The sequence below is a fragment of the Globicephala melas genome, chromosome 3 (assembly GCF_963455315.2).
Source record: "Globicephala melas chromosome 3, mGloMel1.2, whole genome shotgun sequence".
In the NCBI taxonomy this organism is placed as follows: domain Eukaryota; kingdom Metazoa; phylum Chordata; class Mammalia; order Artiodactyla; family Delphinidae; genus Globicephala; species Globicephala melas.
This window is the reverse complement of record NC_083316.1, coordinates 130,199,733-130,226,930: the sequence shown is the minus strand read 5'-3', so window position 1 is coordinate 130,226,930 and position 27,198 is coordinate 130,199,733. Positions and strand designations below refer to the sequence as shown.

The 27,198-nt window shown below is 38.9% G+C and overlaps 2 protein-coding genes across 5 annotated transcripts in view; one reads left to right on the top strand and one right to left on the bottom strand.

Annotated features, from left to right (window-relative positions):
• The window catches only part of GEMIN5 (gem nuclear organelle associated protein 5), a 46,170-nt gene that overhangs the window by 9,984 nt on the left and 8,988 nt on the right, over positions 1 to 27,198 (top strand). For 2 of the 4 annotated variants that reach the window (XM_030834205.2, XM_030834203.2), the window contains exons 9-25: positions 521 to 606; positions 4,350 to 4,432; positions 5,810 to 5,946; positions 7,193 to 7,266; positions 7,970 to 8,151; positions 12,170 to 12,309; positions 13,299 to 13,470; positions 15,299 to 15,526; positions 16,547 to 16,660; positions 17,438 to 17,560; positions 18,343 to 18,438; positions 18,865 to 19,002; positions 20,010 to 20,157; positions 23,219 to 23,338; positions 23,866 to 24,076; positions 25,134 to 25,388; positions 26,842 to 27,004. In XM_030834205.2, coding sequence (XP_030690065.2) covers positions 521 to 606; positions 4,350 to 4,432; positions 5,810 to 5,946; positions 7,193 to 7,266; positions 7,970 to 8,151; positions 12,170 to 12,309; positions 13,299 to 13,470; positions 15,299 to 15,526; positions 16,547 to 16,660; positions 17,438 to 17,560; positions 18,343 to 18,438; positions 18,865 to 19,002; positions 20,010 to 20,157; positions 23,219 to 23,338; positions 23,866 to 24,076; positions 25,134 to 25,388; positions 26,842 to 27,004 — 2,470 coding nt within the window. Of the gene's footprint in view, positions 1 to 520; positions 607 to 4,349; positions 4,433 to 5,809; positions 5,947 to 7,192; positions 7,267 to 7,969; positions 8,152 to 12,169; positions 12,310 to 13,298; positions 13,471 to 15,298; positions 15,527 to 16,546; positions 16,661 to 17,437; positions 17,561 to 18,339; positions 18,439 to 18,864; positions 19,003 to 20,009; positions 20,158 to 23,218; positions 23,339 to 23,865; positions 24,077 to 25,133; positions 25,389 to 26,841; positions 27,005 to 27,198 lie in introns of all 4 variants that reach the window. The other 2 variants (XM_030834204.2, XM_030834202.2) reach the window with 1 other exon arrangement.
• Positions 17,153 to 27,198, bottom strand: part of CNOT8 (CCR4-NOT transcription complex subunit 8) — a 30,403-nt gene continuing 20,357 nt past the window's right edge. Inside the window, exon 7 of the mRNA XM_030834218.3 lies at positions 17,153 to 17,597. Coding sequence (XP_030690078.1) covers positions 17,520 to 17,597 — 78 coding nt within the window. The 3' untranslated portion in view covers positions 17,153 to 17,519. The remainder of the gene's footprint in view (positions 17,598 to 27,198) is intronic.

The following is a 27,198-nucleotide window of genomic DNA, read 5'->3' as shown; positions in this document are numbered from 1 at the left end:
GTCTAAAAGCAATAAAGGTTTGTGATTCAAAACGAAAACCACAGTACAGAAGTGTAGGAAGCAAAAAATGTTTCCTACCCCACCCTTGACTCCATTCTCCCACTTCCATCATCCAGAGAACCACTGTCGACAGTTTGTGATGTATCTTTCCAAGCTTTGTTAATGATGAATAGAATCATATTTTCTGAATTGTTCTGGAATCTTTTATTCCCCACTCAACAATGTATCATGCACATCATTTAAATGTTTGAACCTATTTTTGTTTTTTCAATTATATATAAAGTTCAACCACAAAAAATGTCTAGAAAGATACAGAATTGGCAATGGGGTGTTTGGATGGTGAGATTACAGGTGACTTTTACTTTGTTTTTAATACTTCTTTGTTTCTCTCTTTTAAATAATGAGAATTTGTTACTTTTAAAATTAGAAGACAGAAAGAACAAGAAAGTTTTCCAGCTGAACACTTGAAGTATAACCTAAGGATTCCCTTAACACTGCCCCTTTCCTCATTTTTTTGTAGCTCTGCTGGCACCCAACCAAGGAAGGCTGCTTAGCTTTTGGAACTGATGATGGAAAAGTGGGATTGTATGACACCTACTCCAACAAGTAAGAAATAGACGATTCCTATTTAGCCCATTGACCAAATTGTCAGTGAGTTAATTTTGAGTTCATAAACCTGGATGTATATCATAATAGGCCTGGGAAGCATCTTTAAGATTCTAACTCTGAGTTTAGGCTTAGAACTCAGAATTTTATTTAAAAAAATTTTTTCAGGTGATGGTGGTTCAGCCCATCTGACCTGTGGGAACCACTAAAATAAACCATTTGCTTTTGTTTTCCCTCAACATTTTTTTTACAAAAGTTTTCAGACATCGAAGAATGTTAAAAGCCGAGAACAAAGAACATCTCTGTACCTTCCATCTTGATTTACCAGTTAACATTTTGCCATACTTGCCTTATTTGTCTACACTTAACAAAAATTAACAATATCCATAATATGAGCTAATATCCAGTGCGTATACAAATTTCCTCATTTGAGCCAAAAACGTTTTCCTGAGTGGTTTTTTTTTTCAAACTTTTTTCAGTCAGGGATCACACATTGTATTTTGTTATGTCTCTTTAGTCTCTTATTCTAGAATAATCCCCCACTTCTTTCCATAACATTGCCTTTTCAATTTGAAGATTCCAGATAAGTTGTTTTGTAGCATATTCTGCATTTTGGACTTCTTAATTCTTTGTGGTGACTTGTAACTCATTTCACTATTCCCTGTGTTTCCTATATTCCTTGTATTCCCTGTATTTCCTATAAACTGTCTAGAGCTGCACTGTCCATTACAGTAGTCTTTAGTCACAGGTGGCTACTGAGATGTGCTGAGTGTAAAACCTACTCGAGAGTTCAAAGGCTTAGTCCCCAGAAAAGAATGTAAAATGCCTCAGTAATTATTTATTTTCACTATATTTTAAAAGATAATACTTTTTATATACTGAGCTAAATAAAATACATTCTTAAAATTGAATTTCACTTGTTTCTTTTACTTCTGTTAACTTGGCTACTAGAAAGCTTTGAGTTGCAGATGTGGCTCACAGTATAAATCTACTGGGCACAGCTATTCTAGATGCTTGATTAGATTCCAGACCTGCACTGTTCAGTTTGGTAGCCACTGGCCATGTGTGACTATTTATAGTTAAAGTAATTAAAAATAAATAAAATTAGAAATTGAGTTGTTAGTTGCATGAGCCACACTTCCAGTGCCCAAGGGCCATATTTGGCTAAGGGCTACTTTATTGGACAGCACTGTTCTAGGCCAGGGATTAGAGAATTATGGCCCATGAGTTAAGAATAGTTTTATCTTTTGAAATAAATGAAAAAGAATCAAAAGAATATTTCACAATGTATGAAAAGTAAATAAAATTCAGATTTCTCTGTCCATAAGTAAAGTTTTATTAGAGCCCAGCCATGCTCTTTCTTTTTTTTTTTGGCCGCATTGGGTCTTTGTTGCTGTGCATGGGCTTTCTCTAGTTGCAGTGAGTGGAGGCTACTCTTCATTGCGGTGCGCGGGCTTCTCATTGTGGTGGCTTCTCTTGTTGCGGAGCACGAGCTCTAGGCATGCAGGCTTCAGTAGTTGTGGCACACGGACTCAGTAGTTGTGGCTCGCGGGCTCTAGAGTGCAGGCTCAGTAGTTGTGGCGCACGGGCTTAGTTGCTCCGCGGCATGTGGGATCTTCCTGGACCAGGGCTGAAACCCGTGTCCCCTGCCTTGGCAGGAGGATTCTTAACCACTGTGTCACCTGGGAAGCCACACACTCATTTTTTTTTACCTCTTGTCTGAGGCTGCTTTCATGCTACCACAGCAGAATAAACGAGTTGTGACAGAAATTGCATGCTTCACGAAGCCTGAAGCACTGACTATCTGGCCCTTTACAGAAAAAGTTTGCCTAAAGATCATTTGCATCTAAGTGAGAATCATTCATTATACTGTGCAGCTAACCTTTTTATATGCCAGTTTTTTAGGTACTTATGTATAACTGAATACGCATTAACTATTTTTCTTCATATCTAGCTTTTTTTTAAAAGGCTACACTATTTCAAAGAAGTATTTAATAAAATAAAACTATATATCAATTTAAATAGGTTTGTGTCATCACAAAACTGCTGACTAATTCTGGTAAATTACTATCGTTTGGTTATTATAAGCTGAATATCCAAACTGATACCAGCAAAGGTATGTAGTAGGAGGAAGGATGTTGCTGTAGGTACATTGTTAGTATTCAGCCAGAAATGCTTATTCTACTTCTTTCAGCCAAAGAAAAATTGGTTCATTGTCTAGAGTGATAATGGTAAATGTGTCAGATACATGGAAATAAAGAAGTCAACAGCTAAGTTAGTTCAGTCATAGGTTCTAGAATCCTGGAATTCTAAAATTATACAAAGAATACAGTATATGTTAAAGGTAATAACCGCACTGCTCTGTCCTGACACATCACATATTATTAATCACCACAGCAACCTTCAAAAATACCCTGAAGAGCAATGTTTCTTTAAAAAAAAAAAAAATCAAAAACTCAAAAAGAACTACCATATGATCCAGCAATTCCACTCCTGGGTATATATCCAAAAAAAACAAAAACACTAATTCGAAAAGATACATGCACCCCAGTGTTCATAGCAGCATTATTTACAACTGCCTAGATATGGAAGCAACCTAAGTGTCGATCAACAGATGAAAGGACAAAAAAGTTGTGTGTATATACACACACACATACACAATGGAATAACTACTCAGCCATAAAAAATAATGAAATTTTGCCATTTGAAGCAACTTGGATGGATGTGGAGGGTATTATGTGAAGTGAAATAAGTCAGACAGAGAAAGACAAATACTGTATGCTATCACTTATATGTGGAATCTAAAAAATACAACAAACTAGTGAATATAACAAAAAAGAAGTAGACTCACAGATACAGAGAACAAACTAGTGGTTGGGGTGGGGTGGACTATAGGGGTGGGGGAGTGGGAGGTACAAACTATTGGGTGTAAGAGAGGCTCAAGGATGTACTGTACAACATGGGGAATAGCGCCAGTATTTTGTAATAATTAAATGGAAAGTAACCTTTAAAAACTGTAAAATAGGGCTTCCCTGGTGGTGCAGTGGTTGGGAGTCCGCCTGCCGATGCAGGGGACACGGGTTCCTGCCCCAGTCCGGGAAGATCCCACATGCCGCGGAGCGGCTAGGCCCGTGAGCCATGGCCGCTGAGCCTGCACGTCCGGAGCCTGTGCTCCACAATGGGAGAGGCCACAACAGTGAGAGGCCCGCGTACCGCAAAAAAAAAAAAAAAAAAAAAAAGAATGTGATGTTAACGACAGGGTAAGCCAAAAATGACTTCCAGTCTTTTACTTGAATATAAGGTGGATACATCTGCATGGTGATAATATATGCTTAGCAGTAACCTTAGTTCTGGGCTTAACAGTTTGCATTTTCTGTCTTGTCCTGTTTTTCTCTAGTTGTGATAGCCTTTACACTGGTATATAACTACAGTAATATTAGAATATTTGACAGAGATGGGGAGATTGATCCCAAGCTGGCCAGTTGGGGAGGTTAATAGCATTCTTTTACTGGGTGAAGTATGTTCGGGACTTAATTATTTTGTTAGTAGCTATCATTACATGGTATATTATTTAAGTGTTTGCTTGTTTACAGTCAGTTATTTGGAGAAGGGTACTGTTAAATTATTTTTCTTTAATATCAGCAACTAAGTTTATATAACAGGTAACTTTTTGAAAAAGATGGTCTGTTTTCCACTATATCTTTTTGTTTTAAGTCTTTGTTTGTAATCCCCCTTCCCCCCAGGCCTCCACAGATTTCTAGCACATATCACAAGAAGACTGTATACTCATTAGCCTGGGGGCCACCGGTACCCTCCATGGCACCCGGTAAGTGTGAGTCATTCTGTAACAAACGTGAGAGTATTCTCTTTCTTTCAACTTAATCCTAGGATGTGCAACGTGGAAAGAGTCATAAATATTCTAATGCAGTGGTTACTTAAGCAAGCTGCTATGTTCCCAGGGGTCCATGAGGGCAGTTGTAACAGGTGATAAATTAGAAAGCATTCACCCAGAATGAGCCTCTCCAAACTCCAAACTAAAGCATATTTGATCTCTTTGAGCTGAATTTTTTCATTGTGAATATAGTTATCTCATGCTTGGTCCTGATACCTAATCTAATGATTTTCACTAAAATTTGCTATCACCTTTTAATTTTATCAGAATGATAATGTTGGGAATTCCCTGGCAGTCCAGTGGTTAGGACTCTGTGCTCTTACTGCCAAAGGCCCAGGTTAAATCCCTGGTCCGAGAACTAAGATACCACAGGCCATGCAGTGTGGCCAAAAAAATAACTAAATAAAGATAAGCAATTTATTAAAAAAATAAATTTAAAAAAAAGAATTGTAATGTTAATGATCATCTGTTTTCACCTACAGTTAGAGCAAACTTAGAATTTCTCAAATGATCTCTTGTTGCCTTTGATGTATTCCGACCCTTTTCCTTTTCTAACCCCTCAGCCTTATATTTCTCTTTCGTATGCCTACAGTGGTAGGTCTTGCAGAATTTTAAAAATGAATGTGTTCAGCAAAAGTCTTTGGTAATCTTTTCTTCACCATATATAATGGAACATCTGTAAATTTCCATAATAATGTAAACGTTTACAGTGTAAATCATCAGAACTCACGCAGCACTGCAGTGGTAGTTCGTTCATTCATTCATTCATTCATTCAACAAATGTTGATCCTCGACTTGTGCCAAGCATAGTTCTAGCAGTGGTGAAAATAAAACTTGCCCTTACAGAAACCCACCAGAACCACTGTTTGCTTCTTAAAAATCAACAGGATGATTGCTGTAACACCAAAGAAATCATTGCTTTGAGTACAGCTTCTTACAGTTAGTCATAGCAAGTCCTGCAGCTCCATATATTTAAATGCCCAAAGAGTACTTGTCGGTAAGAGAAGGTAAATTCCCCAAAACTTTGAAAACATGTTTTCTGATCCCAGCTTTGGCACCCCTACTATTTTGAGTGGCAGAAGAATGTTTAAAGCAAATATGTTGTATTATAAATATTAATGTAGAATTAATATACCGTTTATTTCTGCCCCCAACAACTGTGTTCAGATGCAAAGAACAGTGACTTTATTCCAATAAATTAATGTAATTCTTTTAAAACATCTCATAGTATGATATGGTCATACTATAGCAACAAATAGTTAAGCTGGTGAAGTACAAAACGGATACGCTTTCTTTCCTTATCTCATATAGGAGGAGAAGGGGACAGACCTTCCCTCACTTTATACAGCTGTGGAGGGGAAGGGATTGTCTTACAACACAACCCCTGGAAGCTTAGTGGAGAGGCCTTTGACATCAACAAACTCATCAGGGACACCAATTCAATCAAAGTGAGTTCTTGTGGTCTAAAGTCTTCTCATGATCTCTCCATCTTCTTGGCTTCTCATCTTGCATGATAAATGCCATTATAAGAGGTATCCATTATGCTCAGGCAGATTTCAAGCGTCTCTCAATTGCAATGGTGATTTATTATAAACTTTCCGATCTTGAATATAAAGCAGCCTTTTCACGCCAGCCACTTTCTCCAGAGTGAGGTGTTCGTAAAAATAATTTTTTAATATGGTATTCAAGTGCAGATATAAGGTATTTTGCTCAAGACAGAATTGTCATTTTGTTTTTAATTTTTTTAGTGAAATAATTACAGATTTATACAAAAGTTGCAAAAATAATACAAATAATTTCCTTATATCCTTGACTGAGATTTCCACATTTAGCCACATTTTCTTTACCATCCTATCAGTGTATCTGTATGCCAGAACTGTCTTTTTAAATGAAACCATAAATGTTGAGATTTCCTTACTCTTTCAAATGAGCATTTTTTACTGTTGCTCATTATTTTGTATGGCTAGCATAAAAATAACATTTAATCATAAATTGAATTATTTTTGTTGACTGTATTCCTTCATGTCTTAAATGTCATCTGAACATTAACATTCAACAATGAATAAAAGAGACAAAATTCCTATTCTTAACAAACTTTTAGTTTTGTGACAGTTAAATGTATGGATCAGAGGCTCATATAAGGAGTTTGGGCTGGAAATAGAAATTTGGAGTCTCTTCACATGAATGGTAGCTAAAGAAGCTGCAGGTATGTATGAGGTGATCTAAAGAGACAAGTAAGAAAAGAAGAGGGCCCAGGCAGCTTTGGGGAACACCAAAAAAAGTTAGGAAAAAAAAAAGATTCTGGAAAAGAAACAGAAGAGATAGGAAGAAAAAAGCGTAGAGTGTATGACTTCTATTAAAAAGGCGACGACCCCCATGTTATCAAAGCCAATGGATATGTTTCATGTCTTATTGTGGGATAAAAATCATTTTAATTAAGTTCATTTCACAAGGTTAGACACTGCAGACATGTAGTATTTACTGGCCTCTTCTTTATCCCATTTAAGAAATCGTATTTCAAACAGTTGCTCTTAGTACCTCTTTGGCGAATTATGTAGATTATTTATAAGAATGGCTGTTGTACAATTAGAACATTTTTAAACTAGGGATTTTCTTTTTTTTCCCCACACTGTCATCACTGATTTGTAAGAAGAACAATGTTTTCAGTCAAGATTGGTTTGTTTTGCTTTCTAGTACAAATTGCCTGTACACACAGAGATCAGCTGGAAAGCAGATGGCAAAATCATGGCTCTTGGCAATGAAGATGGGTATGTGTTTGTTTCTTTATAAAAAAAACTTTGTAATTGCGCATATATTTGATCACAAGCTAATGCCATCTGTAATGTTAGTTGGGAAAACCTAGTTGTATTTGATGTTCTGACTTATCCTTGATATCCTTAAATGACTCAGCTCTCTGCATCTTTGAGAACTGCAAAATAAGTTAAATATTTTCAGCCCAAAGAGTACTCAGCACTACTCTGTGTTTTGGCTGTTGTGTGCTTCACAGAATCCTCATCTCCAGAATTAAACTGCCTAAATCTCCCTCCATTTTTTTTATAGTAAACCTAGGCAGAAATGCTTTTTAGGCCTCACCATGCCCTTTGCAACATCTTTTTCTTTTGTTTTTGTTTTTTGGGGGTTTTTTTTTTTCCCCTTTCCAATGTTGATCATAGTAACATAGTCCTATCAGCCATTTGTTTATTAATTCTTCTTTTAGCTTCTCCCTTGCACCATTTATTATAAGAGCCTGATAAACACAACTTTCCAGAGATTGTTGAGATTTGTGAAAACTGTTTGAAAGACTACTTTTTGTGTCTGGTTCTTTGTGAGAGAGTAACCTCTGCAGTTTATATAGGGTTATCCTATTCCATTTCACCTTTCTTTGACTGATGGGATGAGGGAGATACCTGTTTGCATTGGACTGTAATTTGAGCATCCATCTTTCTTGTCTTGGTGTGTTTCTTATTCCAGATCAATAGAAATATTCAAGGTTCCTAACTTGAAACTGATCTGCACCATCCAGCAGCATCACAAGCTTGTGAATACTATTAGCTGGCATCATGAGTATGGCAGCCAGCCAGAGCTGAGCTATCTGATGGCCTCTGGGTCCAACAATGCAGTCATTTATGTGCACAACCTACAGACCGTCATAGGTAACTTTGGTTTCTTTCCATATTGGGGTGGTATATGTGTTCCACTACTTCTTGTTCCAATTTCTGTGCCTTTTTCCTTTCTTTTCGGTATTAAAGTAAATACTATTTTTATAATTTTTCTGCTTTCAAAAGTAGTATATTCACCTTATTTAAAATACAACAAAAGTTTCAAACATGACAAAATTCCCTAATCCCATCCCTCAGTAAAAACCAGTGTTATTAGTTTGCGGCATGTTTTCTCCAGATTTTCTAAAGTATAGTTATTGCTATAGTTATTCCAGGCCAGGGGTAGGGATATGACTTTTCATCTTGTGTGAAACTGTCGCTCTCCAAAAAGATTTTGCCAGTTTATATCCCCTTCCCTCAGTGTTTCCATGTGTGACTGCATCTAATTCTCACAGTCCTGGGAGGTAGGTTTTGTTATCTTCATTTTCCTGATTAAATTGAGGTGCACAGAGGTTAGCTCACTTCCATAAGTCCCACAGCTAGTATATGATAGAGCCTAGATTCAAACCCAAATTGTCTAATTGCAGAGTCTGCATGTGTTCTAGTAACTACTAGTCCCTGCCTGGCACGTTGATCTTTTTCATATTTTCATATGATGTATTCCTTAATGAATCTTAAACTTCTCTGAATTTCTTCAGCACCCAGAAGAACCATAATAAGTGGTCAGAGGCGTCTGTTCTTTTAATGTGAAGGAGATGTAGTTACTTTTTTTCTAATATGAAGAAATTATAATGTGACACTAATCTGTTTCCAAAGTGCTGGAGAGTATGTGCTGTCAACCATAGTGAAAATTTCAAGTTGACATTTTAAATTTCTCTAGAACTAATTTCCAGTGATTTCCTGAGAATCTTTATTTGTAATAACAAAACAATTTTTATTCTAGCAGTGACTCTCTCAAGTTAAAAGGAATATAGGAAAACTAATAGTGTACATAGATTTTGCTAATAATAAATAGCAGACAGTTTGTAACTAATAAGCATGATATGTTAGAAAGCTTATCCTAGTCCTCTGATTCCAAATTAAATATCTACTTTGGCAAAGGACATAAACTTAATTTTTTTAAACTGAAGTATAGTTGATTTACAATATCGTATTAGTTTTAGGTAGACAACATAGCGATTCAGTATTTTTATAGATTATATCCATTTAAAGTTATTATATGGGCTTCCCTGGTGGCGCAGTGGTTGAGAGTCCGCCTGCCGATGCAGGGGACGCAGGTTCGTGCCCCGGTCCAGGAAGATCCCACATGCCGCAGAGCGGCTGGGCCCGTGAGCCATGGCCACTGAGCCTGCGCGTCCGGAGTCTGTGCTCCACAACGGGAGAGTCCACAGCAGTGAGAGGCCCACGTAGCGCAAAAATAATAATAATAATAAATAAATAATAAAGTTATTATAAAATAATGGCTATCTTTCCCTGTGCTATACAACATATCCTTATTGCTTATTTATTTTATATACAGCTTTGTACCTCTTAATCCCACACTCCCATCTTGCCCCTCCCCTCTGCCCTCTCCCCACTGATAACCACTAGTTTGCTCTCTATATCTGCGAGCCTGTTTCTGTTTTGTTACATTTATTCATTTTATTTTTTAGAGTCCACATATAAGTGAAAACGTACAGTATTTGTCTTTCTCAGTCTGACTTATTTCACTTAGCATAATACCCTCTAGGTCTCTTTTGTTGCAAACAGCAGAACTTCCTTCTTCCTTATGACTGAGTAATATTCCATTGTACATATATACCACATCTTTATCCATTCATCTGTTGATGGACATTTAGGTTGCTTCCATATTTTGGCAGCTGTAAATAATGTTGCTATGAACATTGGAGTACATGTATCTTTTAGAATTAGTGTTTTCATTTTTTTTGGATATATGCCCAGGAGTGGAATTGCTGGGTCATATAGTACTTCTATTTTTAGTTTTCTGAGGCACCTCCATACTGTTTTCCATAGTGGCTGCACCAGTTACATTCCCACCAATAATGTACTAGAGGGAAAAAAAAAAAGAGAGAGAGAAAAAATAATAATAATAATGTACCAGAGTTCTCTTTTCTCCACATTCTCACCAACATTTGTTATTTGTGTTTGTGTTTTGTTTTGTGTTTTTTGTTTTTTTTTCTTTGGCTGCATTGGGTCTTCGTTGCTGCACACAGGCTTTCTCTAGTTGCAGCAAGTAGGGGCTACTCTTCGTTGCGGTGCATGGGCTTCTTATTGCAGTGGCTTCTCTGTTGCAGAGCACAGGCTCTAGGTGCGTGTGCTTCAGTAGTTGTGGCACACGGGCTCAGTAGTTGTGGCTCACGGGCTCTAGAGCACAGGCTCAGTAGTTGTGGCACACAGCCTTAGTCACTCTGCGGCATGTGGGATCTTCCCGGAGCAGGGCTCGAACCCGTGTCCCCTGCATTGGCAGGCGGATTCTTAACCACTGTGCCACCAGGAAAGTCCCTATTTGTGTTCTTTTTGATGATAGCCATTCTGACAGGTTTGAAATGATGTGATTGTGGTTTTGATTTGCATTTCTCTGATGATTAGCGATGCTGAGCATCTTTCCATGTGCCTGTTGGCCATATCTTCTTTGGAAAGATGTCTGTTCAGGTGTTCTGCCCATTTTTTAATTGGGTGGTTTGTTTTTTTGACACTGAGATCTATGAGCTGTTTAGGTATTTTGGAAATAATCCCTTATCAGTCATTTGCAAATATTTTCTCCCATTCAGTAGGTTGTCTTTTCGTTTTGTCCATGGTTTCCTTTGCTGTGCAAAAGCTTTTAAGTTTAATTAGGTTCCATTTATTTATTTTTGCTTTTGTTCCTTTTGCCTTAGGAGACTGAGCCAAAAACAATACTGCTATGATTTATGTCGAAGAGTTCTCTTCTAGGAGTTCTAAGATTTCAGGTCTTACATTTAGGTCTTTAATCCATTTTGAGTTTATTTTTGTATACAGTATGAGAAAATGTTGTAATTTCATTCTTTTACAGGTAGCTGTCCAGTTTTCTCAGCATCACTTATTGCAGAGCATTAACTTAATACTTAAGAGCAGTGCAGATCTTTTTCTACTGTAATACTGTCACCCTAGTTTGTTTTTTATTTCATATCTACTGAATAACAGAAAAAGGAAAAAAATGGCCAGAATCCATTTGATTTTATTTTTACCTTCTTATATTTAAATAATTGAGACTTAGAGGAAAGTTGCAAGAATATTACAAAGGACTCCCATATACCCTTTCACAGATTCAGCAACTTATATTTTGTCATATTTGATTTGTTCTGTGTGTGTATGTATGTATTTTTCCAAACTGTTTGTGTTGCATGTGTCATGCCCCATATCCCTTAATATTTGTGTATTTTGTAAGAATAAGGCTATTCCCTTACATAACCATAATTCCATTTTAAACTTCAATTAATTTAATACAATAGTTTGATCTGCCATGCTTATTCTAGTGTTGTCAATTGATCCAATATTGTCTTTTATATCTAGAACAGTCTGTCAGCCTTTTTTTTTTTGCCGCACCACGCAGCCTGTGAGATCCTTGTTCCCCAACCAGGGATCAAACCCATGCCCCCTGCATTGGAAGTGTGGAGTCTTAACCACGGGACCACCAGGGAAGTCCCTCATGTTGATTTTTTTGAAGAATGCCAGCCTGTTATTTTGTAGATGTCCCCTCAATTTAGTTTGGTCTCCTATTTTCTCATGACTAGATTCAGGTCACACATTTTTAGCTAGAGTGCCATATACATGATATGTTCTTGGTATCACATCCAAAATATATTATTTTCATTTTGATGGCTTTTAGAAAGAAAGAATGATAGCTAATACTTCTTGCAGTAAGCCCATGTGCCAGGCACTGTGGATATGCCTACGCACTTAACTACTAAACAACACTGCCCACGTAGAAACAATATTGAAAATCACACAGAAAGCACGTGGCAAAATCTTGACTCTTGCCATGTTAATACCCTCCTTTATGTCTTTCTGTTGTTGTTGCTGGTAGAAATGACATCATCCCCTTGTCTTATAGAGAGCAATCCTGAATCTCCAGTGACCATTACAGAGCCCTACCGGACCCTCTCAGGGCACACAGCCAAGATTACCAGTCTGGCATGGAGCCCACATCATGACGGAAGGCTGATATCTGCTTCCTATGATGGTACAGCTCAGGTACTATTGCGTCCTTGATTCAGTGGGTTCTTCACTGTGTACTCTAACTCAAACTCTTTCCTCCTTTCCCCCAGTTTTGTACAGACTCCTTCCCTCACCATTATCTTCTATAGAAAGGGATTTTTCTGAGCTCTAGAGGGCATTTTAGTTTATTAAACATATCTGGGCCCTTGGCAGGCTAAGTTTGGGGTGCATTTTACTTAGATGAAAGGGGAAATATTAACAGGAACTAGCTAAATTCTGATGTTTTTAAAGATTTCATTCTGACCTACTGTCAGTTTAATGGACTAAAGTTGATGTGAAAAGTACTCCTCCCATTCTGTTCTATCACAGAATGGTGACTATAAGTAATGAAAAAATATTTCTAATAATAAATTGGTAACTCAGACCTCCAAGTTCTCAAAAATAAAGATGAGGTGCCAAACCAGAGGTATGGGGTGAGTTTCGGATATCAGAACCAGAAGAGACCTTAGGATCTATCATCTGTGATGGATGTCTGTCTCAGTATTGAGTGGTAAATGAGCTATCTGCACAGAGCTGAGAGCCATGATGGGCTACCCTTTGTGCAGCACAGACTGGAGTAATTCAAGAAACAGCAAGGAAATTGATCATTTGCCCCCAGACAGAAGAATCACCTGTGAGAAGTTAGAACCCTAAGCATACATCACATGTGCAGGTGTGGGCTCTGAATTAGAATTCTCTTCATGGTATCTGAATCCCCAGCCCAAAAATAACATACGATACTGGTTGAGGATAGTGAAATCCATAGGGCACCATTAAAGCTTACTCAAAATCATCCACATGGGAATGCCTCTATATCCCAGAATACAAAAATCTCCCACAGGAAATAGCACTTTCTGAAACTGAACTCCTAAAAGTACAAATCACAAGAGGAAATAAGAGTACACAGATTTTTTCTAAAATCTATACCCCCCCAAAAAACAATAGAATAACGAGAAATTATTCTCTTGTGTGACTTTTGGTTCTAGGTGTGGGATACTCTCCAGGAAGAGCCTCTATGCAATTTCCGAGGACATCGAGGTCGACTGCTTTGCATCGCATGGTCCCCGTTGGATCCAGACTGCATCTACTCAGGGGCAGATGACTTCTGTGTGTACAAATGGCTCACTTCCATGCAAGAACATTCCCGACCTCCTCAAGGTCAGTCAAACCCTGGAGCCCATAAAGGCTTGCCTAATTCCCTTTCTCCTTTCCTCAGTAAGTGAGTTGACTGGAGTCAAGCAAGGAAGACATTCATGCAGGGCGGCAGCAACAGGATGGTAGGGTTGGAAGCCCAAGCAAGGATAGCAGCCATGAGGGGCCTGAGGACAATACCCAAATAGTAACAAGTATACCTAGCACCCAGATCTTGTTTTCTAAATATCATTCTCCATTAAAAGGGACTGACCAGGGCTTCTGGAGAAATGGCTAATTCCAGGTTAGGACAGGAAAAATACAAGATGAGCCTGCAACATCATATGCCACAAAGGAAGGAAGTGCTCAAAGAATAGAGATCATCAAAAGGACAAAGAAGCCAGCTTGAAGGGGCTGGCTATCCAAATCTGGGACATTCTGAACTTGAAATAATTAACAGAATTTCATTTCTGGCTATAAAAGAATAACTGGTACCAGATTTGCCCACTCACCAGAAATAGCTAGAAAACTAGACAGAGTATATAAACAACTAGAAATATACCCGAAGAAATGAAATGATACATCCATATAAAGACCTATAAAAGAATGCTTATAGCTTTATCTATAATTGCCACAAACCGGAAACAACAACCCAAATGTACCTCAGCTGGTAAATAAACTATGCTATATCCTGTAGTGGAATTCTACTCAGCAATAAAAAGTAACTACTTTTAAACACAACAAAATGGATGAGTCTCAAAAAGGATTATGCCTAGCAAAAGAAGCCGGGCACAAAGACTAAATACTGTATAGCTAATACAGAGTATGAAATGTAGTCATAGGGCTTCCCTGGCGGTGCAGTGGTTAAGAATCCACCTGCCAATGCAGGGGCCGCGGGTTCGAGCCCTGGTCCGGGAAGATCCCACATGCCGCAGAGCAACTAAGCCCATATGCCACAACTATTGAGCCTGTGCTCTAGAGCCCGTGAGCCACAACTTCTGAGCCCACATGCCACAACTACTGAACCCCGTGCACCTAGAGCCCATGCTCCGCAACAAGAGAAGCCACTGCAGTGAACAGCCCGTGCACCGCAACAAAGAGTAGCCCCTGCTCGCCGCAACTAGAGAAAGCCCATGCACAGCAACAAAGACCCAATGCAGCCAAAAATAAATAAATAAAATAAATTTTTAAAAAAAAGAAATGTAGTTATAAATCATATGAATTTCTAAAACAGACAAAACTGAACTACAGTGACAGCAAATCAGTGATTGCCTGGGGCAATGAAATGCATAACCTAAATCTAATCGTGAAAAACATAAGGCAGACCCAATTTGAAGGAAATCTGACAAAATAAGTATCCTGTAATCTTCATGAGTTTCCAGTCATGAAAGTCAAAATAAAATCTGAGCCTGTTCAGGCTGAAAGAAAGTAGAGACGTAACAAGCCAGTGCAACATGTAGTCCTGGATTGATTCTTTTTGCTATAAAGGACATTCTTGGTACAACTGGCAGAACTTAAGTGAGGTGGGAGTAGACAGGAGTAATGTATCATCGTTAATTTCCTGATTTTAATGGTTGTGCTCTGATGATGTAGGAGAATATCCTTGTTTGTAGGATACACACTCAAGTATTTAGGGGTAAATGGGGCATTGTGTTTATGATTTAATGAAATCCCAAAAGGGTTTGGTTTGGTTAACGTTTTGATAATATAACTAAGAATTCATTGGGAAGGAAGGGAAAGGGCAAGAATGTTATCAAAAACAAGAGTAATAAGGTTTTGGAGATTATCTCCTAGAGTGCTTTTAACCAAGAATATATACTTTAATCTATCCTTTTCTGAACTGTGATTTCTATAGGCAAGAAAAATATTGAATTAGAGAAAAAAAGGCTCTCTCAACCTAAGCCAAAGCCCAAAAAGAAGAAAAAGCCCATCTTGAGAGTGCCTGTAAAGCAGGAATTGTGTGACGGGAATGAAGAAGAGAGTGTAAAGGAGAGCTCGGGCCCTGTTGAGAATGGAGTGTCAGACCAGGAGACTGAGGAAGAAGCCCGGGAGCCAGAGCTACCCTGTGGTGTCACCTCGGCAGGTATGTGGCCAAATCCTGTGTTTCACTAACTCTCTAGGACTTAGTAGTCATGACCAGGAAACTAAGCCAGGTCTACCTTTGACGTATTAAGAGGGTCTACTGGGTGACTGGGATGGAAATAGTGAAGTTCTATAGAGAAAACTTCTTATCAACTTGAGCAGGGTAAGACTGTGGGACAAAGTGAAACTAGGGCAATGTATACATAGAAACTTACATGGGGAAAGTTGTAACAATATGATGTCATCAGCCATGTTTACTGAAAGAAACCATTGTCCCTTACAAATATCTGACCTAGAAACTATCACCACTCTGGGAACTTGCAGGCAAACAATATAAATAGGACTGACTCATGTTTAATTCTACAGCAGAATATTTTGATGTGACAGAATTTAAAATGGCCAAAATATATGGTACAGAGTCCTCCCTGACCCTCTCCATCCCAAGGGATGGCCACTGGGACCCACAGTTTGGGTAAATAAAGATCTAAAAAGTTTAATGGATTTATTTTTTAGATTCATCAGAATACTTCTTTATCATAAAATGTTCTTTACCCCTGTAGATCAACAACTTAGTTTGGGTTTTTTGTTTTTTGCGGGTTTTTCTGAGTTCATGGTGTGTACACTCAGGATTGTGACTCTGTATCCCATACACTTTAAATTTCTATTGGTAAAGTTGTTCCTTGTTTGTGGAATTAAATATGCAATTAGTACTTTTGTCACCCAAGCCAAGTTGGGAACTCCTAGACCTATGGTATAAAGCTGTGGAGGCTAGAACCTTTATAACTTTTCCTTAGATCAATTAGTCAAGAGTTCTAAGTAATAAACTTACAGATTCCTGGAAGGCAGTTTGTGAGATGGGGAAAGGGAGACTACCCATGCTTCCTATCTGAAATATTTCATCTTATATTTGGGGTAATAGATAAAATCACACCATTAAGACTGGTATACTCTTAATTTTTAAAAAGAACTAGATTCTACATTGTTCTTATCCACATTTTTTTTCTTTTTCCCCATGATGTAGTCTCTAAAGAACCAGTTATCTGCACTCCAGCATCCTTAGGCTTTGAAAAGTCAAAAATCACCATTAATAACAAAGTCACTTTACTGAAAAAGGAGGCACCTAAAGAAAAGTCAGGTTGGTATTTAATAATTAAAATATTTGGGGGGACTTCCCTAGTGGTGCAGTGGTTAAGAATCCGCCTGCCAATGCAGGGGACACGGGTTCAATCCCTGGTCCAGGAAGATCCCATATGCTGTGGAGCAACTAAGTCCGTGCACCACAACTACTGAGCCTGCACTCTAGAGCCCACGAGCCAAAACTACTGAGCCCGCATACTGTAACTACTGAAGCCTGCGCTCCTAGAGCCCGTGCTCTGCAACAAGAGAAGCTGCCGCAATGAGAAGCCCACACAACAACAAAGAGTAGCCCCCTCTCACCACAACTAGAGAAAGCCTGTGTGCAGCAATGAAGACCCAACGCAGCCAAAAATTTTTTAACAAAAGAATAAAAAATTTATTTGGCTATTACAAATAAATAAAATATTTTGTTAAATTATCCTCAAAAATTACATGCAACTGAAAACTCAGAAGTTTTCAGTTTTTCGTTTTGCTTTAGATTTTAAATATTTGTAAGTGTTTTGATTGTTTCGATTTGGGGTCATTTTTTTAGTACTTGAGGAACTGTCATTTTGCAGTTGTTGATGTTGCTTCACAAGTTTTCACAGGGACACGTTTGTGTGTGTTGTGAACATTGCCCCCAGCTAATTTAATTTGAAAACTTCCTTATAAGAGTGGGAACTTTCTCTGCCCAGCAGTATCCCTCCAGTAGGTTACATATAAAATGGGCATGCATTCAGTTTTGTGTTTTTGATCAACTCTTCTTCAGACAGTCGGTACTTTTATTACATTTCAGAAGCCTTAATCAAGAAGCGAAAAGCTCGTTCCATGCTTCCACTGAGTACAAGTCTGGACCACAGATCCAAAGAGGAGCTTCATCAGGACTGTTTGGTATTAGCCACCGCAAAACACTCCAGAGGTACAGAAATACACTTCCTTGGCCCATCCGTAGTCTTCTGGGAAGTGACACATAAGAAGTGCTTGTTTATATGTTATATGAATGAGCCAACAAATGTCCAAAATCGTTGTATTTCTGCATCATCCCTCCCCCACACCCTGCTTCCAGGTTCTGTCCACACTCTGACCGCTGTCAGCACTCTCCAGTGCCTTGGAGACATAATGCTGTTTTTCTATTATAAATCAAGTTGTTGCCAGCCATATGGGTGCTGGAATTGGTATGATGGCTTAAATATCTCAGCGTGAATCAATTCCATCAACTGTTTTTCCCCAGTAAACAGCATGTACATGTAGAAAAAAAAATCATTTGCTCATTGGAAATAACCCTTAATACGGCAGTTCCTTTAAAAATTTTTGATGGAAGTTTTTGTTTATAGAAGGTTTTTTGGTCTCAGTTTTTCAAAGCCCTCACCTAATGTGTGTTATTTTAACATTTGAGCAACTTTTTTCTTTTTAATTTTGAATTTTATGTGTTGAAAAGGGATGCACATGATAAAATGAAATTCAAACAGTATAAAACCTGAGCCTAACAAACCTGACAAACAAACTTAACAAACCTACCAAAGAATTTTCATATTTTGCCAACTTTGTAACCAGCAGGGGTCTCTGTTAGGGTAAACAAGGGCACAGGACTCTTTTTCTCAGCATCTGAAGTGGGTGTTACATACATTTGGAAGTAACTGGACAGAAAACAGTAACCTATTAAATGACTTCATCTTAATTTTTGTCTTTCTGAATTAGCAGAGCCAAAGGAGGATGTGTCTGCTGATCTTGAGGAAAGACTTCACCTGGGGCTTTTCATAGATAGGGCTACCCTGTACAGAATGATTGAGGTTGAAGGTGAGACTAGTCCAATCAACACAATCCTGTCCATCTTTACGCTTCCCTAACGCTTTACACATACCTCTTTTACGGCTGCCATCCTGTGGTGTGGTAATGGTTAGTTTTACATGTCAGCTAACTAGGTTTTGAGTTCCCTTATTTGCATGTTCATAAACACCCCTCACTCGCATCTGTCACAGGACCCTAAACATACAGTGTTCATTCTGAGTGTCTGAGTACAAGTGAAAGTGGGTGTGTGGGTGGACAAGTGACTGAGTGGGCTTCAGTCCCCATTATGAACACTCTGGGAAGTGACTTACCCATCAGCCAGTGACTACATATTCTAGGAATTTATTCCTGTCGTTCATCCTGCCTTTCTTTTTCTAGAAGACAGTGCAGACAGATGTTTCTGAAACATCTTCCAAATATTTCTCCTCCAAACAGGAAAAGGTCACTTGGAAAATGGCCACCCTGAATTATTTCACCAGCTCATGCTTTGGAAAGGAGATCTAAAAGGTGTTCTGCAGACTGCAGCAGAAAGAGGGGAGCTGACAGACAATCTTGTGGCTATGGCACCAGTCGGTATGTTCTTTTCAACAAAAGCCCTAGCATCTCTAGGATACATCCACTAAAGATAGACTTGTCTTGAAGGACAATTTGGCCATGTCTAGTAATTAAATTTAAAATCCACATCCCTTTGACCCAGCAGTTCTGACTATAGGAATTTAACTGCACCTACACATGCAAAATGGCAGCTATATATGGACTATGATTGCAGTGGTGTTTGTAATAGCAAAAGATCGCAAGAACCTCTATGTCCATCAGTATAAGACTGGTTAAATCTTGTATATCTATACAGTAGAAACTCTTATAGGTACCCCAAAAATGAGGCAGCTCTGTACATTCTGATACAGAGCGGAGCTCCAAAATTTAGTAAGTGAAAAGAATCAAGGTATAGATGCACAACAGAATATTTAATACTCTGTCCTTGATACTTATACATGTGTGGTTATATATTCATAGATTATTGCCAAAGGTTTCAAAAGAAACTAATAATAACGGTTGTCTCCAGGGAAAGGAATTTGGACAAGTTTGGGTGGTAGGATGCCAGGATAACAAGGAAATTTTTTATGCCATGCCTCATTTTTTAGCTTTTTATTGAAGTATGCCAGAGAGAGAGATGGAAGTACACAGGTCATGAGTGTACTTGAATTTCACTAACTGAATACACCCTTGTAACTAGCACCCATATCAAGAAACATAACATTACCAGCCCCCTAGAAGCTTCTCTCATGCTCCCTTTCAGGCAGTCTACATGCACCCCAACAAGGGTAAGCACTGTCTGACTTCCATACTCATGTACATTTGAATTTTGTACTATTTTTTATGTATTACATAATCAGAGAAACAATTTACATTTCAAAATGTAGGGATGGGGAGAGGTAGATGAAACATGATCAGATGAAACAGCAACTGAATTACTATCTAAATGTTCTGCTTAATGCAGTGACTAACAAGCATTTTCAACCCAAATGTACGTGCTTTTTTCCCTTAAATCTGCTGTTTTTTGTTTGTTTGTTTGTTTGAAGCCGGTTACCACGTGTGGGTATGGGCCGTGGAAGCTTTTGCCAAACAACTGTGTTTTCAGGACCAGTATGTCAAGGCTGCCTCTCACCTACTTTCTATCCACAAAGTGTATGAAGCTGTGGAGCTGCTCAAGTCAAACCATTTCTACAGGTCTGTATGACCCAACAGTTGAACCAGCAGTTGGATGTAATGTGAAATTAATCTACGTAACAGTTCTGTTTCATTATAACCACCATAAAACCTTTATTGTAATTAAACATCTCAAATGTACACAAATATATGTTCGCTAGCTTAAACATCAGTGCACCCACCACCTATACTTAACAAATGTCAACTTTCAGCAATATTTGCTACTGATATTTTTTTTTTAATTTCTTTATTGTTAATACAAATAAGGAAAAGAGCATGACACAAATGAACAGCTAAATGAATTACTAAGAGAGGAACTTTTTTAAGCCCCACCCGTGAAGTGAGAAGTATAACATTCCAGACTTAGTTGAATTGCCTTTCCCCGATTCTGTCCTCATCCCTTCTCTAGGAGTAACCACTCTTCTGAGACTGGTATGAATCCTTTCTGTTCAAGTTATTATTCTTCCACTACAGTACATATTTAACTACAGAAAACAAAAGCAACAAAATATTTCTTGTAGACAGCATACAGTTGGGTCTTGTTTTTTATCCAGTCTGATAGTCTCTGCCTTTTAATTGGAGTGTTTTAATGTAAATATTAGTGCGACTGATTTAAATCTACCATGTTGCTATTTCATTTCTTCTTTTCCTGCTTTCTTTCAGATTAGTTAAATATTTTTTTATCTCCAGTACTGGCATGTCAGCTATAATCCTTTATTTTTTTTAATGGTTACTTTAGGGTTTATGATGAGCATTTTTAACTTATCAGTTTACCTTCAGATAATATTGTACCACTTCTTGCATGCATCATACTTCTTTCTTTCTTCCTGTCCCTTCCACTATTGCTGTCATATATTTCACATACTATATACATGTTATAACCCCACATTACAATATCAGAATTCTTGCTTTAAACAATTACCTTTCTTTAAGTTTTTAAACATTTTCTTATATTTGCCCATATATTTATTTCCAGCACTTTCCATTCTCTTATGTAGATCCAAGTTTCCAATTGCTGTCAATTCCTTCTTTTCCGTGAAGAACTTCAACATTTTTTTTTGTAGTGTGGTCCCGCTGGTGACATATTCCATCAACTTTTGTTTGTCTATAAAAGTCTTTAATTTTGCCTCTATTTTAAGGGATCTTTCAGTGGGTGTAGACTTCTAGATTGGAAGGTTCTGTCATTTTGTGCTTCATAGATATCATTCCCTTTTTTCTTGGCTTGCATTGTTGACTTGACTACTGTATTTATTCTTATCTTTGTTACACAGGAACTATGTCTTTTTTCTCTGACTGTTTTTAGGACTTTCTCCACCACTGATTTTCAGCCATTTCATATGATGGCTTTGGTGAGACTTTCTTTTAATCCTATTTTGGTGTGTTGTCTTCCTTTAGAGAATGCCGGACTCTGTTTTGGCAAGCCGTAAAGTTACCTGCAGATCAACTTGATCTTTTCCTGGCTGTTTTAAGCTTTCTTAGGGCAAGTTCAGAGAAATCCATACTCTAGAATTAGTTTGCCCTCCTGCCTTCTGGTGTCTTTACCTAATGCCTTGTGTAAGTCAACAAATCAGAACTCAAATGTCTGGGTGGTCAAAACTTTTATGTCTCCACAACCTGAGTGAGCCCTGGGAATTATTCAGCTTATCGTTCCCTGATTATTCTTTGTACAGCCTTAAGGACTTTCCTACATATGCAGAGCTTTGTGTTTAAACCAGAGACTCAACAGGATCCCTAAGCACTGTTGTGGAGCTCTTTCTCTGGACAGCTTCTTCCTTCCTACTGTCCTGCCCCACAAATTCCAATGGCTTCGTCTCCCCTCAGCCCTGACTGCTGAAGCTCTGCTGGGATTCCTTCTGGGAAAATGGTTTTAGGCAGAAAGCCAGGGCCATGATTGGGCTCACATTTGTTTCGTTCTCTCCGGGATGACAGTCCTGTGCTGCCTGGTGTCCAGTGGCTGAAAACAGTTGCTTCATGCCTATTTTCTCCAATGTTTTAATTTTGCAACAGGAGGATACGTCTGGTCCTAGTTGTCACTCCATCATGCCTGGAAGTAGAGGTCTCAAATTATGTACTTCTTAAATATTGCTGTGTCTAAATCACCTTAGTCTAAAACACTTCTATTCCAGCTACAACTTTATGTTGGCTGCAACTCAGAAGTTGTATGTCATTTGGAAAATAGTAGTTCAGTCAGTTAACACAGATCCTCCAAATGTTAACATATCTCACTATAAAATATCAAAAAAAAATCACATTGCTTACTTCATCAGAAAAGTCTTTAACTTTGGGGAAGCCGTCAAGCTCACAGTGGCAGGCACAAGTTTCCTAAAACTCTAATTTTCACCTGAAAGCTCAAATTTTATCATTGGCAGCAGTACTGTTGGTCGTTTTCCATGAAATGACAGGCTTGCTTTGTTCATTTTTGAGAAAACATCTGCCAAATACTCAACACTAAATAACTATAGTTTGTTTGTTTGTTAGTCATTCTTTCAAGAAGTAATGAGATTCCATCTAAAAAAAAGCAACTAGTTCAGCTTGCAATTCATTCATACAGGTTTTTCATAGAACCATTGTACTTTGGAATTCAGCAAAGAATACAAAATGTTCTTCCCATTTTGTCACATAGAATATTAACAGGATGTGCAAGATTTACTGAAATTAATCATTTCTCCTTTTCAAGGAAATTTACCTTTTTTTTTTTAACGACAAGGGCCACTAACTGGATTCCTGCTCCAGGTGCCAGCAGTTTACCCACCATTGCTTTCGCATAATCAGTACAAATGTCAACACACTGAGAAAAGGCAAATAACCTCTTGACATTATTGTGAAAATAGTCTTGACCTCATGAACCCCCTAAAAGAGCCTTTGGAACTCCAGGAATCCACAAACCACACTTTAAGAACTGCTGACATAGGTGAAGAATTGAGCACAGCACGCAGTTCTAACTTGCCCTGTAATGCAGGGATACAGTTTTTTTATGGGAAGTTTGAACAAGACAGACAACACAAAGGGAACGGCTTATCCTACCTTGCAGCCCCTCCTAGGGCCTCTTTCAGATTGGCTAATTACCTATTCTTGCCTCTAGGGAGGCTATTGCAATTGCCAAGGCCCGGCTGCGCCCAGAGGACCCGATCCTGAAAGACCTGTACCTCAGCTGGGGAGCCATCCTAGAAAAAGACGGCCATTATGCCTTAGCAGCCAAATGGTAAGTCTGAGGGAAACAGGAGTGCACCCAAACAAAGAAGAGCTTTGAAAGAGCTGGACAAGGATGGAAGAAAGAAGTTTAGAGGTGGGGGTGAAATAACTAGCAAATTAAAAAGCGTATATGTATTAAAGCAGCTTCATAAGATTCATCAGGATCTACCTACTTGGTATTTATGTAAGTCACCATAACTTCAAGAAATCCAAGTCGTGGACTTGGAAATCACTCCTTTCTTTAGGGATGTCTTGTATCAGTAAATATGGGAAATGGGAGGGAATGCCTCCTTTGCTTGGGTTCAACTCAGCAACTGCTGAAGTTCCTTTATTTCCTTAACCTGTATAATGCTGCCTCTTCAGCTTCTGCTGCACTGGCCTCAGCCTTCACAGGGACAGCCACAGGTAATGACACACCTGGGACCACAGGAAGGCACGCAAGGCAAAGTGGACAGAAAGAGATGATTCAACCCTCTGGGGAGCAGGTGTAGGCGATCTGTTTATGACACTCTGCTTGAGTTTTCTTTTGTATTTTAGCTATTTAGGAGCCACTTCAGCTTATGATGCAGCCAAAGTTTTGGCCAAAAAGGGGGATGTGACATCACTTAGAACGGCTGCAGAGTTGGCTTCCATCGTAGGAGAGAATGAGTTGTCTGCTACCCTGGCTCTCAGATGTGCCCAAGAACTGCTTCTGGCCAGGAACTGGGTGGGAGCCCAGGAAGCCCTGCAGCTCCACGAAAGTCTAAAGGTCAGTCTGTTACTGCCTCTCCTGCTTTTAAGAGGGATGAGCCCCAAACCCTTTTCTAGTCAAATTCCAAGTGAATTACCCAGTTGCACAAGCTGTACCAATTTGGTAAGTATCCTTAGAAGTGTCCAGCAAGCCCTGGCCATACTATCCCATTTAAGTACTGTGGCTTATCAGTTGCCCCATTCAGAGTAAAAGATAATGTGGTTACTGACAGTAATTCCCACTGCTTAGCAGTCGAATAGCCTTCAGTCAGTTCAGCCCCTGTGTTTCTTCATTGATGTCATCAGCACAAAAATGAAGAGGAAGAGGGTCTGCTTTGAAGAAGATGGATTGGCTTTAACAGAAATCACGTTGCTCTACCTGTAGCAGCCCTCTTCAGCTGTTAGCTGTAATTCTGCCTATATGAAACAGAGACCTTCCCAAGCTTAAGTGAGAAAATATTATAGGGATATACAAGGAATCTCATGGCAACTGAAAACCCAGCAGAAGTAAGGATTTTTTTTAGACCTTTTCTCTGTGCTCTCTTCTCTTCCAGCTGATTCCCTCTGTTAAACCTACTTGGATACAGCCCCTAACCACTCCCCCAGCTCTCAGATCTACACAGCTTGTCTGGTCCAGCACCTTCTGCCTATGATGCTTTAACTTCTGTACGCTTTAATCTGAAGTTTGGGCAGAGAAAAGAACTAGATGAGTCCAGCCCATCTTTTCTCAAACTGAGCCACAAGTCTTAAGTGGCTGGCCTGCATGTGGCTTAAATTTCAGTGAGTAGGGCTATAGCTGGGGTGTCATATTACAAATATGGTTGCTAAAAAAAAAAAGTAATAAATATGGTTGCTTGAGCCCCAAGAGCTGTGGGTAGGAATCCCCCAAAAGGCATTTGGAAAAACTGTCTGTTAGATCACCTCTTTTTCCCTCCCACAAGACTCACTGGGCTGGCAGCACAGAGGGGAAGGCTGCTGCAAATGCAAAGGGGGAGAATCTGAGAGACTGGGGAGAGCTCTAGATAATGGAGCACTTCCCTGCATAACAGCTCCTCTCCTTTGTTATTGGGTTCCAGGGTCAGAGCTTGGTGTTTTGCCTTCTTGAGCTACTGTCCAGGCACCTGGAGGAAAAGCAGCTTTCAGAGGGCAAAAGCTCCTCCTCTTCTTACAATGCGTGGCCCGCAGGCAGCGAGAGGCCCTTTGTGGAGAGGGTGACGGCAGTATGGAAAAGCGCCTTCAGCCTCAACTCCCCAGAGCAGTCCCAGGCAGCATTTCAGCAGCTGCAAGATATCAAGTACCCATCTGCTACAAGTAACACTCCCTCCAAACAGGTACCCCTTCTGCATGAGCTTTTGATATTAATCACTCAGTAGTCTGAGACTTCTCTAATCCATGTCTAGTATAATAAGGAAACATGTAGAATGCCAGTTTGTACTTCAGAAAAGATTAAGCCAGGCCCAGGAAACCTGGAAAGATCCCTTCAGATGAATTAGAGCCCTTTATCTTTAAAGTTAGTCTTCGATCCGAATTCCCTTCTAAAAGAAAAAGAAAAAAGTCTAAAAACAAAGAAAAGCACAGAAACTAATATAATAATAGGTACCCATCAATTAGAATTAATTAACAGATGTTCACATTTTGTCATTTTTGCTTCATGGAGTCTTTTGGTTTTGTTTTGTATACTCCTTTGCTTTTGGTAGAAGAATCAAGTTGAAGTCCCTCATGTTCCCTTCCCCAGTGCCATTTCCCTGCCCTAGCTCACAAAAATTTCAGCCCCTGCATCAGACCACATGTGTTATTTTGTGGCTTCCTTATGTGATCATTGTTTATAAGATCTTAAACATACCTGTGCACGAAGACACCCAGCAACCCCATTGCTTAGATATTTCACTAAAAGAAGCGAACCCAGGTGTCTACAGAGTCTTGTACAGAAATGTTCATAGCAGCTTAGTTCATAATAGCCAAATAGAAACAACACAAATGTCCATCAGCTGGTGAATGGGTATACAAACTGCAGTATATCCATATAGTGGAAAACTATACTATGCAACAATAAAAAGGAACAAATTACTAATGCAAAAAGAGTATCAGTGAATCTTGAAAGCATTATGGTAAGTCAAAGAATCAAGTCACAAAAGACTACATACTCTACTGTTCCATTCATATGAATTATAGAAAAGCCAAAATTATACTGGCAAAAACTAGATCACTGGTTGCCAAGGGATGGGGAGAGGGGAGGTGAATGCAAAGGGGCACAAAGGAGTATCTTACAATGAAAATGTTCTATGTCTTGATTTTGGTGGTAGTTATACCATATGTATGTGTGTGTGTATATATACCTGTATACATATATATATACACACACACATATATGTATTTGTCAAAACTCATCATATTGCACACTTAAAATTGATAAATCTTCATTACACTCCAGATTTTTTTTAATTACAGCTTTTAGTTCAAGAAACTCACTTTTTGTTTTAATTTTTGTTTAATTTTTTAAATTTTGTTTTAATTTTAATTTTTTGTTTTAATTTGCATTTAGCAAATGTCAAGGCATTTTCTTAGCATGAACAGACTTTAACACCAGACAGTGTATGTTGCTGTACAACTAAATATGAAAGTTTCCAGTGAGGAAGCAAAAATGGGTGGTGGAGATAGGGAGGACCTTTCTTAATTGTGGACTGTGTGTACTTCCCAAATGCAGTTAATAGGAACATTTCTGGTGTCATTCCCAGTGCCTGATGTGAGAGGATGTTTAACTGAGTCTCTGGCTCCTCTCTCCAGCTCCTGCTTCACATTTGCCATGACCTGACCTTGGCACTGCTAAGCCAGCAGGTGGCCTCCTGGGACGCAGCTGTGGAAGGACTGCTTCGGGCTGTGATCCGGAGCTACAACTCAGGAAACTTCACCATCATGCAGGAAGTGCACTCAGCCTTTCTTCCAGAGGGTAAAAGACCCCCAGCTCTGCTGGAGCACACCCACTAAAGGATGATATAACCACCGCCAGTGTTGTGGCACCAGGAGTACCTAGGTTATTGAAAGACAGACATGGGCCAGTGTGTCATATAGTAGGAAGTTTGAATTCTCTTACCCAACCTCCTTAAGAGGTAGCCAGAATGACTAAGCTGTTTTCCTTTACCT